At 62.0% G+C, this 16502-nt stretch overlaps 1 protein-coding gene across 1 annotated transcript; it reads left to right on the top strand.

Annotated features, from left to right (window-relative positions):
* Positions 1–8387: 8387 nt before the first annotated feature.
* Matn1 (matrilin 1) lies at positions 8388–16224 on the top strand. The gene is made up of 8 exons (XM_078027753.1): positions 8388–8485; positions 9934–10280; positions 12348–12570; positions 13421–13546; positions 13971–14387; positions 14911–15063; positions 15753–15898; positions 16129–16224. The coding sequence occupies exons 1-8, from the start codon at positions 8392–8394 to the stop codon at positions 16222–16224; spliced, it is 1602 nt and encodes a 533-aa protein (XP_077883879.1). The 5' UTR covers positions 8388–8391.
* Positions 16225–16502: the final 278 nt, after the last annotated feature.

Below are 16502 nucleotides of genomic sequence, written 5' to 3'. Positions count from 1 at the left end.
TGGCCCCTGGCGTCCCTGGGCCCAGCCTGGTCACATCTCAGTGGATTCCAAGCAAGGGTCACCTTGACCACAGTCCAGCTGTCAGGCTGTCCCGCTGCCAGGCTGGTCCCATCCAGGGACCTGTGGTCCTGCAGAATACAGCCCTGAGATTGTCACATCCACCTGCTGAAGTTGGGTGGGACGGGCAAACCCTTGAGGGCCTGGACGTTCCATGGTGGCAGTAGGAGGTTCCCCGGGAGCTGCCCCACACTGGAGACGCTGCAGAGGCTGCGGCCACATGTGCCATCGCTCAGCATGTGACTCCCAAGAGGTTTCACTGGAGCAGCCAGAAGCTCCGCCCTGCCCCTGTGGCTCCTGGCAGGAGGTGTAGGAGGGGCGAGGACCCCCTGCCTCTGTCACTCAGGCACACACACCCCTATTCCACTGAGGAGCCCCCTGGGCCACGCCCACTGAGTGCCAGGACCCAGCACCAACACTGACCAGGTGAGAGCCCCGTGCCTCCAGGTCAGGTGTGGGCTCCACGCACGCAGAGCACCCTCCTGTCCTGGGGGTGGCTCGCCTCCAGTGACAGACTGTGCAGGGCACGGATCCATTAGTCACTGTGACAGCCCAGTGTGGACACCACGCATGGAAAGTCTGAGTCTCAGGCTCCTGAGGGCCAGAGCAGCCTCCTGAGAAGGCTCCCAGGAAGCCAAGCTGCGGTAGGCGGTGGCTACGACCTGCTGTGTGTCCCGAGGACCAGGGGTACAGAGCCGCAGGACCTCCCTGCAGGGCCGCTCAGTGGGGCTCCAGTGTGGAGGGAGGGCAGGGCAGGGGGCATCCTAAAAGAGAACTCACAGGAGGAAGATGTTTGTAATGAACCAAGTCGACGACCCCCAGAGGTCGATGCCGAAAGACGGCCATGATGCTTCCCGGCTCTCACCACACGTGACAAGTCCAGGAACTTGGGCTTCAGGCCTGGCTGGATCCAAGAGTGAAAAATTTCTGCTGTGTCTTCTCTCTTGCCTTCTCCACTGGGGTGGGGAAGGACTGCCTCAGAGAGGAGGGGCAGTGTGAGCTCAGACCTGTCCCCATGTCACAGGACACCAAAACAGCCTTGGATGTCATGCCCAGGAACATGTCAAGGAGCCAGTCCTGGGACGGGGCGTCTTTGCAGGGCTTTGACCAAGGAAGTCCCCGGTGGAGATTCTTTTTAGGAAGGAAGTGATGGAAGGCTGGGGCGCATGCGCAGGCTGGAGCCGGCGTCCTGCTGCAGGGTGGCAGAGGTGGGGTGGGAGGTGTCGCCAGCCCCCAGCTCTCCTCGGGTGATGGGTGGTACTTTTCTCCAAGGGCCTCCTCTGTTCTCCATCAGATCCCCGAGCAACTGACAAAGTGTGACTCTAAAAGACAGAGACAACCGGGGCTCAGAGCTGTCGAGGGACGTCCCGAGGTCACACAGCTGTCAGAGATTAGACTCAAGGCATCTCTCTGCCCCGGTGGAGATCCATACGAGAGGCCCCTGCTCCCAGGGAGCACCCACGAGTGGAGATTCCCAGCAGGGGTCACAGGAAGAGGGGTACTGGCCTTGCCCCCACCTTGTGTCCTGTTGAAGGGACCAAGGGGCCTTGGCTGTGTGTCCTGAGGACCAGGAGACCCTGGGCTCCCGGATGTGACTGCCCTGTCCTCCCCCACCCCCACTGCTGGCGGCGAGCCTGGGGGCAGGCTGGGCTCTATGGTGGGATTGTGTCCTGTGGCCAGGCAGCTGGGAGGGGGCCGGCGGGGAGCAGGAAATAGCTGGGTTGGGGGAAGTCCGAGGCGCTGGCCAAGCCAAGCGGGCCTGCGATCGCCTGGGCGGCCCCCGAGGGCCCTATCAATGCCCCGCTTGAGGCTCACACAGGGGCCCTTTGACGGGGACCCCCCGAGGGCCTGTTTGAGATGGATGCCCGGAAAGGCGCTGGCCCCAGGAGAGCGGGCCTCAGGCTGGCGGGGCGCTCGGGCCTGGCTGTCTCGGGGAGGGAAGAGAGTGGCCCAGGTTAACCCGGCTGCTGAGCAGAACCGCAGGTTTTTGGGGGGCTCTGGCGATGACAGGAAGGGCCCGTCATCAAGGGCCCTTGAGGCCATTGACCTCCCAGTGGCCTCAGTGCAGGTGCCGTGCGAGGCTCACTCTTGAGGTCCAGGAGTGGACGGCGCTGGCCTGGGACTCGTGGGCCAAGGGCAGCGGGGGTTTGACCCGTCAGCCCGCTGGACCTGAGTTCGTCCCTTGGGCCTCTCTGGCCCCTGTCACCCTCCCCGGGGCCCTCCACCTTGCGAGCTCTCACTTCGCTCCCATCCTGGGCTCCGGGCCCTGGGGAAGCCCTGGCGAGTGGGAGTGGCCTCAGGGCCCGCAGGGAGCCGTTGGGTGTCACAGGTCACAGGCACAGGTCATGGGCAGTAGGATCCTGGACGACAGGGGACCTCAGAGACGGCAGGATCTCCCTCTGGGTGCAGGCTCCTTCGAGCCTGTGCCCTCCCGTTTGGACAGCGGTGGCCGCCAGCAGACGCTCCACCCTGCTCAGCAGAGGTCTTGCTAAGAAGTGAGTTCTGGCCTCCAGTCTTGACCTCTGCCCTCAGGGCTCCAGAGGACCTGGCTCCCGCTGCACCCCACAGCAGCCTCCTGAGGATGGACGTGAATGTGGCCATCGAAGCCCGCGTGGGCTCCTCCACGGGACCTCCCTCCACGGGACCTCCCTCCACGGCACCCCACGGCCGCTGACCCCCACCAAGTCCAGCTGTCAGCCACGGGACTTGGAGTCTGGGTCTCCAGAGGATCTTGATTCATTCATGGGCTCATGCACTTATTCCAGAAACTTCCTGGATCTGGGCATGCCAGGGACACAGAGGTGACCAAAGCTCCACCTGTCCTTGTCCCCATGGGTATGGCAAGAGAAAGGGACAGGAACGATTGCAAGCTGTCTTGATCAGTGCTGGCCTGGGGGACCTGCAGGGGTCCGAGGACACCAGGGACGGGGCACACTGCTGCCTCCAAGCTGCTGGGGAGGTGGATCCTGAGCTGGGGTGGGGGTCAGCAGGTGGAGGCCAGGGGAGGGACTGCAGTGGGGAGGCTGCCCTCTTCTTTGTCTCTCTCTGAATCTTGGAGGGGCCAAAGATGGATGTCCAGACGGGCCCCTGGCCATGTCCCCCATTCAGTGGATTCGTGTTAAGTGTCAACAAGGGGAGGCTACGGGCAGCCGGGAGGACACGCCTTGGGTTCACCTTGGGTCTCCTGGCAGCACCGCCTCCGCCTGGGCGCGAGAGCGGCTCTGGGTCCCGTGTCCTGCTGCTGGCCTGGACGGCTCAGGGCTCGCACACCAGCCCCGCTCTCAGGATCCAGGAGGAGCTTCCCTCATTAGCCACCAAGTGTCTCGATGGGCAGGGACACAGCCCAGACAGAGGCCCGGGGATCTGACTCAGGTCGGGGGACCCAGTCTGGGAGCTCCACGGTCACCTGCGATCACTCAAGACCCAGGCGATAACTTAATTCCAGCCTGAGGTGGGGGAAAGCCAAGCGTCCAGAGCCCCTCAGGTGGGACAGTGGCGAGGACGGGGCTGTGGACTTGGAGGCCTCAGGGGGACAGTGTTGACAGGACAGCGTTTCCCAGGGGCCCACAGTCGCCTGCTGGGTCAGCACTGCTCCCAGGCTGCGGACTCTGAGGGTCCCCCAGCATTCTGCATGGCTGAGATGGCACCCCAGGGAAGGCGACTCCAAAGCCGTGGGACAGAGGCAAGAGTGACCTCTGGCTGTCTCTGATGTGCCCTCCCCACTGCAGCAGCTCTGTCCAAACCGAAAGACGCCGTTTCCTTGTCCTCGCCACCCACCCTCTAATCCAGTATCCACATGTAGGATGAGGCGGAAGGAGTTCTGGGGGCCCCTGATGGCCCGTGCCCTGAAATGACCCTATCCCCTGGAGTGTGGGTGACGAGACATTGCTCTTATGCTTACATTACACAACGTGGCACGGTTGACTTTGAGAAGGGGATTAGTCCTGGCGGGCCTGACCAAATCAGGTGATTCCCTCCAAACGGACCCAGCTTTTCCTGAATGGGGGGGGGGAGATTCAGAGCATGAGAGGGGCCAGGAGGGGTCACCTCACAAGGAGCCTCATTCCTTGCAGCCCTTAGTCTGCAGCCAGTAAGAGATGGGGAGGTGGTGAGGGGAGGGGGGCTGAATGCTACAACTTTCAAGGAACTGAATTCTGCAATCCCCACGTGACCCTGACCCTGACCAACTGACACCTGAGTCCAGCTCTGTGAGACACCGACCAGAGTGCCTGGCTTTGTGACCACAGGATGCCCTTCTGGCCCATAGGGACGAAGGGAGTACCTTGGTGCTGTTTTGAGATGCTGTGTGGCCATTTGTTACCGCAACAGAAAATGAATGTCCCACCTTTTCCCAGTTGGGAGGAAATTTTTTTTCTCCCTCCTTAAACTTCAAGTGGCAGCAACAACCCTGCTGGTTGCTGCTTTGGTTGGCGTAGAGCAAGAGTTTTAAAACTGAAGGATGAAGCGGCCATTGTTTGCAGGTCTTCCCAGGCTCTTCTCAGGGGTCAGAAGCTCTGTTTGGGGGCTGGGTGCAGGTCCCCTGGGCTAGCAGTTAGGTACCTTGGAAAAGGAAGTCCAGGTGTCGGCCAGGAGAGGAGGTGCTTCTCAGGAGGGAAGAATTGGCTCCGGGCTGGACCTCAGTGTGAAAGCCCATCTGGAGGGGGAACAGGTGACTTCTCACCTGGGCCGGTGACAGAGGCTGTCAGTGCTCCTGCCCCAGGGCATCTGGGAGAGTCAGGTGATCTGTGCTCCTTGTCTGAGGAGGGTAGGGGACCCTGCTCTCTGTCATCCCTGGGGCTGGAGACAGGGAACTTGAAATGGTGGGACAGGCAGATGGAGGCTACTTTGGAGAGGCCCCTGCAGGGAGACCTCTGCTGCCTGCAGGACTTTGCCTTCAGAAAAAAGCCGTGTGACCCAGGGACTTGTTTGTTACTGCGGCATGGCCTCTCCTGATACAGGAAGGCCTCGTACGGACCGCGAACACTGCCGCGACGGTAGGGGCATTGCTTTCTCTTGGCCTGTGACATTGGTACAGGGACCCCAACTTCACAGGCATGAAACAGAAGAGCAGGAAAGGGAGGGGTTTACCTGAAGTCACCAGAGCTGGCATGTGACAGAACAGGGGAGCCAATCCAGCTCTGCCTGGTTCCAAAGCCTTTCCCCCCTCTCGGGCTCCCTCCAGGTGTGGCTTGCGGAACACAGGGTGACTTTGGAGATTTGTGGACAAAATGTTAAACTGAATTAACTGGAACTTATTGAAATGTGTTTTGGAGTCAACATCTGAGCTGCACCTCGACCAGTGATTTCAGGGTCATTACTCCTCAGAGGAAAGTTAACAGCAACAGCAACAAGACGGGCGGCTCAGAGCCGCTGACCGACGGAACAGTGGGACAGTAAAGGTCCACGAGGGCCAGTGCGGACGGTGGGTGACGACGAAGGGGAGCTGCCACGGGAGGTGCCATCGTTTGTCACATGGTGTCAGATGACCTGGCTCGCTCTGTGGGACGAGAGCCGAGCCTGGAGCAGCGGGAGCCTGGCTGGGGAGTCCTGAGCACTACCCACCGGGCCACACTGCCCCGGCCTCTCAGCCCCGCAAATGCTCGCTCTTGTGCACATACCGAGGGCCTTGAGACTCTGGGGGCAGGAGAGGGACAACCGAGACCCCAGGAGGGGGCCTCCAGCAGGCCCCTCTGTGCCTCCGGCCCATAGCGGACACACTGTTCCCGGTTTTGAGTCCCGGGGAAATGTTTCAGCTTCACAAACACAAATATTGACTCTCTTTCCTCAATGTCCACGCTCAGCGTCCAGGTCCGCCCTCCCCGCCCGCCTCCCTTGAACCCGGCCGTCCCTGCAAGCCTACCTGCCGCATATTTCTGTGGCTCTGCTAATGAGCGGAGAAGCGACAGAGAGGGGCCTGTGTTCCTCCGGGAGCTCACAGAACTGCCATTCAGAGCCCGGCTGAAAGAGCCACTTCACGCGCCAGCTGCCCCCGCGGCTCAGCCTGCACCGGGACGCGGCCCTTCGTTGGGAGGGGGCCTTTGGCCAGGAGACTCCGGCTCACGTGCCCCTCGTCCTTCTTCGGCCTGGCCCCGGGACAGCGCGGTGCCTCCTTTGCCAGGGGTCACCATGGCTGACCCTGATGTGACCCTCGATGGCCGACAGGGCAACGGGGTGTTCATGACGATTTCCTTCTGCCTTCATTTAACGAGGTTCCCCAAGGCAGCGCCAGGCTGGGTCCCAGGGATGCAGGGGGGAGTGAGGCAGGAAAGAGCCCTGGGGAGGCAGGTGACACGCTTCAACTCAATCTGGGAAAGGGATACACACCTGCGGTGATCTCCGGAGCTCCTGCAGCCCTTCTGGAGAACAGAAGAGGTCAATGTCAACTTGGAGAGGGGAAGGGCCGCGGTGGGCGCTGCTGGCTTTCAGGTTGGAGAGCAGGAAAGGGCAGGGAAAGCTTCCAACATCTGTTTCCTCTAACATGGGCCCAAAGAGGAGCCACCTGGGCTGTCAGCTGTGACCGCTCCCAAACTGGCTGGCCGCTTCGGCTACCCAGCAGACTTCTCTGGGCCTCAGTTTCCCTATCTGACAAACAGGCTAACAGACTCTGCCCTGTGTGTGGACCTCACAGGTTTGTTGGGGAAACAAAGGAGACAGAGGGACAGCATGAGTGACAAGGTGGACAGACGGTCACTGTCACTGCTAAGGGTTGTGGGAGCCACTGGCTGCACCCGGCAGTCATTTTCCAACCACTGTCTGCTTTTCCCTTTGCTGAGGAACAACTTTCAGAGCGAGTGCTCAGGTCCCCAGGGTCTCGGTTCTGTTCCCTGGAAAGAGGGCAGCCCTTGACCCTGTCTCCAACTCCTGTCCTCTCGTTGCTTCCTCTCCTGGTCCTGTTCCCACTGCACGATGACAAGCTGAGGCTCAGAGAGGGTGTTGCCAGCTCCAGGTCACACAGCCAGTCTGCAGAAGGGGCTTTGAACTAGGTCTTTCGGGTGGCCATGCGTGTGTTCTTTCTGCTCCATCCCATCAACTAGAGGATCTGGATGCAAGACAAGGGACCATTCCTGGGTATGTCCCTGTATTTACAAGCATTAGCTCATTTTTTGATACTACCATGAAGTGTCTGAGGCTAAGTTACTTTATAAAGAAAAAAGGTTTATTGAATTCATAGTTCTAGATATTGAGGGGGCCATGTCTGTCAAAGGACTTGCTGACTGTGTCCCACAGCCGTGCAAGACATCACACGGTGAGAATGGTGTGTGTGCCTGGTCCCGTCTCCCTCCTCTTACACAGCCATAGGATCAACCGGGGGCTCCACCTGATGACCATGTCTAATCCCCATCACCACCCAAGGCCCAACCTCAAAACTCCACAGCTGGACGAGATGGAGTGCCTCATGAACCTTTGGGGATGCTTAGACCACACCCCAAACAGCAGGAGGCTTGATCTCCTCCTCCCCCAGCTGTGCCTGGACAGAGGCGAATTCTCGGATACTCACCAGCTCTGGGGACAGGGCAGGAGGCACGGGGAGTGGGCTCAGGGGAGAGGCCACCAAGCTTCACCTGTGGCTGAGAGCACAGGCGTGGAACCTGGGGACAGCTCCTGCAACTCTTCCCCTCCAATTAACCCTGGGAGGTGGGCACCAACATCCCCCTAGCTTCCAGATGAGGAATGTGTGGCACAGAGAGGTGAAGGAACTTGTCTGTGGTCACACAGCGGCTCTGGGTCTCTTCCTTACCATCTTACACGTGCTAAGAGCACAGGTACCTGCTGGTTGCTATTCTGATCTTGAAAGACCATGCCAGGCAGAGTCAGGGGACAGAACGTGCCTGGCATGTGCAAAGCCAGCTATGTCTTAAGGAGAATCCAGGGACAGCTGGGACAGGCAGGGACAGTGAGGCTGCAGGAGGGAAAGTGCTTAAGGAGGAAATTGGGTTCGGAGTTGCGGGTGCAGAAGGGTTTGGCTGTGGGAAGGAGGAGCAGGGCAGGGCTGGGGCCAGGCAAGGGTCCCTGGGTGGCAGCTTCAAGCCATCACGCCCAGCCCCTTCAGGGCCACCCCCGCCCACCTGGGATTTCCTGAATTCCAGCTGCGGCTCGGGTTGCTTCTGCAGGCAAAGGAGCCCTTGTGGCTGGGGCGCGCGGGCCAGGCCTCCTCCTCCGGCACACACACCTCCATTCAGCACGGCCCCGCCCCGGGGACTTGGGGGCTGGGGCTGCTGTCCCCACCTCAGTGGGGTCCGCCCGGCCGGAAGGCTGGGCGGGCATCGGGGTTGATAAGACGGGGACCCGCTGGCCCCCCCCACTGTGCCGGCCGCTGTCCCTGCTGCCACAATCATGAGGGTCGTCTCCGGCACCAGCCTCGTGCTCTGCGGCCTGCTGCTGCTGCTCCAGCCTCCACGGAACCTCGGCCTCACCCCCCAGTCCAGAGGTGAGGGGGACGCGGGATGGGGACATGGCCAGGGGCCCTGGGGGACAGCCCGGGGCTGGTGGCGAGATGGCAGAGGCTAATGGAGCCAGGATGGGGAGGGGCAGAGAGCCAGGAGTGGCACGAGGTGGGATGCTGGCGAGGTCAGGGCAGGCTGGCCGTCAGGGACTGCGCTGCAGGGCCCCCGGCTCCCAGGGCCCGCGGACGTCTGGAGCTGCGCCAGGCCCAGGGCGGGGCTCGGGCTCTTTGATGAATACAGATGGGGGGGGGACCAAGAGCCCCTTCCCCTTCTCCCAGCCCCACCCCACTGGGCTCCCACGGGACCACGCCCCTGTGAGTTTCAGCTCTGGGCCCCGCGTCCTAGAATGTGTAGGTCCCCTGTAAAGATGGGGAGACTGAGGCTGGGAGCGGAGGACCTTCCTGAGGCCACGGGAGGCAGCCCCAGAGCCACGGGGCTGAGCGGCTGCCGTGTGGTCTGGCCCACTCGCTCTCCCTCTCTGGACCTCCATTGCCCATGCGCAGCCTTAGCCAGCAGGGAGCAGGGAGCCTGATGCTGGGGGTCTCTAAGGTCCCAGGGACCTCTGAGGCCAGGCTCCCAGTCCAGGGCCCCGTGGTTGGGGGTGGGCACTGCCCCACCCAGCTTCCCCCCTTCTTGATTCTGCACCCCCATCTGGAACCCGGGCGTTCTGCAGACGGGGAGGGAGAGCCCTCTGCACCAGCTGGCCTGACTGCAGGCCCCGAGGCGCGTGCGCTGACCTGATTCTCCCACTGGGCAGATGAGGACTGAGGCTCAGGGAGGCGCTGCCACCTGCTCAGGGCCACGGAGTGGCTGAGCGGGGACCTAAGCCAGGCGCGCCTCACTCCACATCCTGAAACTCCCCGGAGTCTGGAGGGACGCGGCTCCGTGGGGTTGTCTCTGGCCCCGGCTGGTCAGGCTGCCAAGGTGGCCACCGGGAATGCCTGCTCCCTTCCCTGGCCCTGGAGCCCTGAGCCGGGTCTGCGGTGCCCCCTCGCTTTGATGCTCAGGTGAAGGGGCCGGGCCCACCCTCAGCGCCCCCTGCCCAGGGTTGAGGAGTGGCTCTCCTGCTTTTGGCCACCAGCCAGGGCTGAAAAGGAGCATTTCAAGGCTGTGAGCACTCAGGTGACAGCCGCGCAGGCTGGATTCCCGCTGCCCCGGGCTCCTCTTTGGAGGCTCCTGTCAGGAAGGGGTGGTCAGCTCCCTGCCCGGGTGAGCAATGGGGCGGGAGACGGAGTGGGCTGCCCGAGGCTGGATGGCTCCCGACCTTCCTTCGGGCTCAGAGGTGGCCTTTCCATGCCACATGCCAGAGCGTCCACACACGGAGTGACAACAGGACCTGCCAACCCGAGGCCTCGGGTCTGGATTCTGGCAGCTCCGATGCCCGCCGCTGGGCCTCTGACCTTCGCGCTCTGCCTTCTGCGTCCCCTCCCAGGGCACCTCTGTCGGACGCGGCCCGCGGACCTGGTGTTCGTGGTGGACAGCTCCCGCAGCGTGAGGCCCGTGGAGTTTGAGAAGGTGAAGGTGTTCCTGTCCCAGGTCATCGAGTCGCTGGACGTGGGGCCCAATGCCACCCGGGTGGGCGTGGTCAACTACGCCAGCGCCGTCAAGCAGGAGTTCCCGCTGCGGGCCCACAGCTCCAAGGCCGCGCTGCTGCAGGCGGTGCGCCGCATCCAGCCGCTGTCCACAGGCACCATGACCGGCCTGGCCCTCCAGTTCGCCATCACCAAGGCCTTCAGCGACGCGGAGGGTGGTCGCTCCAGGTCCCCCGACATCAGCAAGGTGCGCGCAGGGGCTCTCACTGCCTCTGGCAAAAGGGTGGCCTGGAACTGAGGTCCCAGCCTTCTCCTCTGGGCTAAGGGCTTCCACTTTCACCCACATGACATGCCTTTGAGGGGGTCCCCTCACAGTGAGGGGAACTGAGGGATGGGGGAAATCATTTGGCAGAGGTCTCCAGCTGAGCCACAGAGCTGGGGTGGGGACCCACCACTCCCCCCAGCAGCTTGCAACCTGGTGAGCACCGGATTCTTTCAGTTCCCCTGACCTTGGCCCCAGGCAGTCCAAGCTCCTGGCAGGCAGAGACAGGCCAGGTGCACGGCAGGGAGGGCGTGGACTCTGCCACCTCCTGCGTGGGTGCCAGCCCACTCCCTGGTGCTATCGGCACCCCCTGAGCCGGGTACTTCCTCTCACAGGGCCTCAGTTTCCTCACTTGTGAAAAGGGGGTCACGATGCTGCCCTAAGGACCAAGGCCACAGGCATAAGACGCTCAGGAGACGCCTGGCACCCAACCAGCCCCGTCGCATCAACTAACTCTTATTGATAACCCTTTGAGGGCAGGGCTCAGAGAGGGGAACGCACCCCACGCTGCCATCAGCAAGGGCCCCAGGAGGCGCTGAGCGCTTCAAGGGCTTTGTACCCAACTGTCATTGTCTCAGGGCTCAGCACGGGGCCTGCAGGGTGGGCCAGGTGTTCTTTCCCCGTCGATGTCCCCGCAGTCCCCTGCACTTCTCCATTTGCAGCCTCCTTGGCCTGAGTGGTCACTGATCACATGCCCAGGGCTTTCACACCCTCAAGACCCCCCTCAGCACGGGGCAGATCCACAGCCCTGCGGGAGGTGGGGTCCCCATCTCCCGGAAGTGCTACAGCAGCTCGCCTGCTCCCGAGCTGTGGCAGCCCACCCCAGCCACCACCCGCCTTGGAGAAATGACACAGGCCGCCTGTTGGTCTCATTTTGTGGGCCACTCACAAGCTCTAAGGAGGTGCTGTAGCTGTGGCTGAGAGTCGCGGCTGAGGATGCGCTGGCCCCAGGTAGTCCTAATGGAGAGGTGGTGAGGCTGTTGGTGGTGACACCCTGTGGCAGGCACAGCTCCCGAGTTGACTGTTTTCCCCAGGTCAGAGCAGTGGCCTGGGGCAGGCAGGGACCCAAGGCAGAGGGCGGCTCTGAGCTTGGCTGCAGCTCAGAGGCAGGAGCTGAGATGAACAGCGGCCCCTTCCTGGCTCCCTAGCCCCGCCACCCCTGTGGGGCAGCAATCCTCACCCTGCCGACTGCCCAGGGTACTGAGGCCGAGGCTGGCCAGGGCCAGGTGCGGGTGGGGGTGGGGGTGGGGACCCCGCGGAGCTCCAGCCGGCTCAGCACCACCCTCTTCAGGTGCGGAACCCAGGAACCTTGGGGAAGCCTGGGTCCTTTTCCCCAGTGGGAGGACCATGGACCCTCCTGGGAATGGGGAAGACGGGGCACCTCTTCCTTCCGGGTGTTGGTTCCTTGGGTGGCTGCGGTGGGGCTCCCTCCCGGATCTCAGGGGTCCACTCCACAGACTGGAGGCAGCAACCCCATTTGTTAGCCTCGGCTGCCCTCCGGTGGCCACAGCCAGGGCCGCACCGTGCTGAGCGCGCTCGCTTGGCCCCCAAAGGGAGCCGCTGGGAATGGCCTGGAGATTCCTTCCACACGGAGACTCTAGTTACCAGGCCCTCATGGAGGGCAGGGGGGGGGGGCACAACCCAGGCCGCGCCCACTCGGGTATGGCTCTCAGCAGCCTGGGGTCTCCACAGCCCCCTGAGGGGGACAGAAGCTCCACTTTTGATGAGAGAGACATGGCCCTACCCTGTCTTGACACTTGAGCCACGTCTCCTGCAGTCAGACAGCCTGCCTCCCCTCCGGCCAGCCAGCTTCTCTTTCCCAGACCAAACCCAGGCGGGAGAAGGAGCCCCTGCACCGACAAGCTGTGTGACTCTGGGCCAGTCGCTTTGCCTCTCTGGCCTCCAGCTCCTCTTCTGTTAATCCCCATGGCTTCCTGGAGAGCCAAGCCAGGGGAGGGAGGGCTGGTCCTCACATGCCCCCACGTGTCGCAGGTGGTCATCGTGGTGACGGACGGGCGGCCCCAGGACAGCGTGCGCGACGTGTCTGCGAGGGCCCGGGCCAGCGGCATCGAGCTGTTCGCCATTGGCGTGGGCCGCGTGGACAAGGCCACACTGCGGCAGATGGCCAGCGAGCCCCAGGACGAGCACGTGGACTACGTGGAGAGCTACAGCGTCATCGAGAAGCTGTCCAAGAAGTTCCAGGAGGCCTTCTGCCGTATGCAGGGCTGTGGGCGGGGCTGTGGGCGGGGCTGAGGCCAAGCGTGGGGTGGGCCCAGGCCGGAGGGCGGGGCCTGCACGAGTTGGGGTGGAGCCTAGATCGGACTCAGGTCAGGGAGTTACTAGGGAGGGCTTGATTCTGGGCGGGTGCAGAGGGGAGGGCGCCAGGAGCCCTTTCACACAGTCAGTCCCCGCAGGGACCAGGCAAGTGCCTGAACCCAGCAAGAGTGTTTCTCGTCATGGGTTTTGGGCGACAAAAGTTTCTATGACACAGGAGGGTTCGAGGTACCTGGGAAGGGTGAGGGGGCAGAAGGGTCTGTGTGGGGGGGTTTCTTAGGGATGCCACCAGCCCAAAAGGGCGGGGCCTGGGGTGAGGCAGGGGCGGGGCCAAGACCGTTCCCACCTGTGAATCGCCTCTAAGGAAAGTGCGTCCTTCCGTGTGAGGACTCGGTGAGATGGTGCAGGGTGTGGAGCGCAACACGTGGCGTTTAGCAGCTTTATGGAGTGAGTTTCATGCTCTGTGTTCTTTACCGTGTGGCTTTCTAGTCACTGAGGACACAGCAGCAAACAAAACAGAGTGCAGGCCCTGCTCCTGTGGCCTTTCCCCTCTTAGAGGGACTTTCATTTTGATCATCGACGTTAGGACCCTCTTCACAGATCTTGGCCCTGGTGCCGTGATTCCAGCCCTGGGCTGAGGGTCTGGGGCCTGGACCATCACTCACCCTAGTTGAGGTGTCCACTTCCCTGTGTGGGAGGGGCCCCGTTCTTTCCTGATCTGGAAGGAGACTTGTGCTGAGATGTCCGAGGCCTTGTGATTGTGAGATCTGAGTCTCTCCTTGTCCCCCCAGTGGTGTCAGACCTGTGTGCCACAGGGGACCATGACTGTGAGCAGGTGTGCCTCAGTTCCCCGGGCTCCTACACCTGCGCCTGCCACGAGGGCTTCACCCTGAACAGTGATGGCAAGACCTGCAATGGTCAGTAGACAGGTGGACAAGCCCCGGGGGTGGGGGGGTGGGGAGGAGGGGCGGAACCTCGGCTTCTCCCCAGGAAAGCCATGCAGGCCTCCCCACACTCTGCCTCTGGACTGGCCTTCCAAGCAGACAGGTGTTTGGTGTCTGCAGAGAGTCCCGTTTTTTTTTTTTTTCACTGTGGGTTTAGTGTGGTGGAAAGAGTCACTTAGTCTTGAGCTCAGACCTCAGTTGTACTACGGCCGACCTGTGGGATGTAGCAGCTGTTTCCAATGCTGTACAAAGGGGCCCGCAACCCTGGCTTTGTGGAGGGGGTTCCGAGGATCAAGGGGCTGATCCCCAGCCCGGAGCTGGCGTGTGGTGGGTGTCCAGCCGGTGGCTGGGATGGTGGCCTCGCCTCTCAGGTTTCAGTGCTTTGCACCCTCCCCAGTCTGCAGTGGAGGCAGTGGCAGCTCGGCCACTGACCTGGTCTTCCTCATTGATGGCTCCAAGAGCGTGCGGCCAGAGAACTTCGAGCTGGTGAAGAAGTTCATCAACCAGATTGTGGACACCCTGGACGTGTCCGACAGGCTGGCCCAGGTGGGGCTGGTGCAGTACTCGAGCTCTGTGCGCCAGGAGTTCCCGCTGGGCCGCTTCCACACCAAGAAGGACATCAAGGCGGCCGTGCGGAACATGTCCTACATGGAGAAGGGCACCATGACCGGCGCTGCCCTCAAGTACCTCATCGACAACTCCTTCACTGTGTCCAGCGGGGCCAGGCCCGGCGCCCAGAAGGTGGGCATCGTCTTCACTGATGGCCGGAGCCAGGACTACATTAACGATGCTGCCAAGAAGGCCAAGGACCTCGGTAGGTGCTGCCCGCCTGGGCCCTGGACACCACGGATGGCCAGGGTTGCGCATGGGCACAGCTCAGCTGTAGTCTATCTTGTCTTCGGATTAGTGTCCTGAACCCAGGTACATTTGGGCAAGGGAGGATTTGTTAGTCCAGCCCTCTCTTCATACTGATGGCAAACTGAGGCCCTAGGGAAGCAGTGATTTGTCTTGATGTCCTTTTGTAGGTGAGACTTGGAACTTTTCCAACTGAACATTTATTCCCCCAAACACACCAGATTTTGGAAGGCAAACCCCCTTTGGAACAAGCCCGACCCTCAGTTTTATCACTTTTGAATGAGGGAAATAGTAACCGCGGGTGGGAAAAACCTCCAGTGCGGGTTGCTTTCCTCCTGCTCTTCTCCCAGGCACTGTGCCTGCAATTCCAGAAGCTGCCACTAGGAGGTGTCTGGTGCTGGCTGCCCAGGCTTTCCCAGGAGGCTCAGCCCTATGGCTGCTGGTCCCCACAGCTAACCTTTCTCTTCTTGTTTCTCTGGCAGGCTTTAAGATGTTTGCCGTGGGAGTGGGCAATGCCGTGGAGGACGAGCTGAGGGAAATCGCCTCAGAACCTGTGGCTGAGCACTACTTCTACACGGCTGACTTCAAGACCATCAACCAGATCGGCAAGAAGTTGCAGAAGAAGATCTGTGTGGGTGAGTGAGGAGGGAGGCGGGGCAGGGGCTCGGTGGGGAAAGCAACCATCCTGGAACAGAGTGCGGGAGGGGAGAGGCAGGGGCTGGTGGTGCCAATGGTTGGCAGCACCAGGAGGCGGGCTGGCCAGGTCAGCTCTTACCACCATGGGATGTGGGTGCTGAACGCTCACTACATGATCCGTGCTGTTCTCCAGTCGTCATTTGGTAGGAGTATAATCTCCATTTCATAGACAGGAAAGCCAAGGCCAGCGGGGTGGGGGCAGCTGTTAATAACCTGGGACCCATGACGGAGCCAGCTCTTCCCTGGTCCTCCCTGGCTCTCCTGCCGGGTGGCACATCCAGTAGAGTTTGGGCTCCAGAGCCAAGGGGACTTGTGCACCTGGCTCCGACACTGATGGCCTTGGGCAGGTGGATTCTTCCTGAAGCCCAGAGGGTGGGCTGAGGAGTCACACACAGGGGAGGCCGGGAGCAGGGTCCTGAACACAGCAGGCGCTCAGCCCAGCTGCTGTAACTGCAGCTCCTCGCAGGCTCTGAGGGGCTGGAAGGACGTCCAGGGACGGCCCCCTGGCTCCCAGCGGGCGGTGGTGCTGCCACTCCTCCAGACCTCCCAGGCCCCTGGGCAAGGACTGTCCCCACCCTGGGCACTACCACACGGCTCCCTTTTCTACCCTGTTTCTTGTCCCTTGCAGAGGAAGACCCCTGTGCCTGTGAGTCCATCGTGAGATTCCAGGCCAAAGTGGAGGGGCTGCTGCAGGCTCTGACCAGGAAGCATATCCTTTCCCCGGGGGCTGCTGGGAGGCTGGGGCAAGAGCAGCAGGAGGGGCGGGGCGTGGTGGTGGGGGGAGAAGTGGCCCTGGGGGGTGGTTGGGGCAGGCTCCTCTTGGCTGGCTGCCTGTCGAGGATTTGGTCAGAGAGGCTAGCACTGGCCTTGGCACAAGGCCTCTCAGCTGCAGAGGTTCCTAGAGGGTAAACTGAGGCAGAGGCCAGATTCTAGGGACAGGACCCAGACAAGAGACCAGGACAAAACCCCGAAAGCACGGTCCCTGTGGACTCCTCGCTTCACAGGCTCATGGTGACAATGTGAAGGCCAGCCCGCCCTCAGAGGTGGGAGTGGGTCCCCAGCAACTCAGCCAGGACGAGGTGGGCACCGTGCAGGGCTGAACCCATGTGGGCACAGCCCAGGGCGCACAGTGGGGCTGCGTTTTTGGAAAGCGCCATCATCAGCAGGACCAGTGGATACCAGTGGATACGTTTTGACAGAGGGAGGACCCGTGTGTAGGGGTGAGAGAAAGCTCCGGAAGAGGGGCCTGGGGAAACAGGAAGTGGGGCCAGCCCCCTGCTCTGGCCACGCTGCTCCTCTCCTTAACTCCGGGTGCACTGGAAGCCGTCAGTAAGCGGCTGACCGTCCTGGAGAACAGAGTCGTCTAAGGTCGCTGCCC

This window comes from Ictidomys tridecemlineatus, chromosome 11 (assembly GCF_052094955.1).
Source record: "Ictidomys tridecemlineatus isolate mIctTri1 chromosome 11, mIctTri1.hap1, whole genome shotgun sequence".
In the NCBI taxonomy this organism is placed as follows: domain Eukaryota; kingdom Metazoa; phylum Chordata; class Mammalia; order Rodentia; family Sciuridae; genus Ictidomys; species Ictidomys tridecemlineatus.
This window is presented reverse-complemented; position numbering and strand designations above follow the sequence as displayed.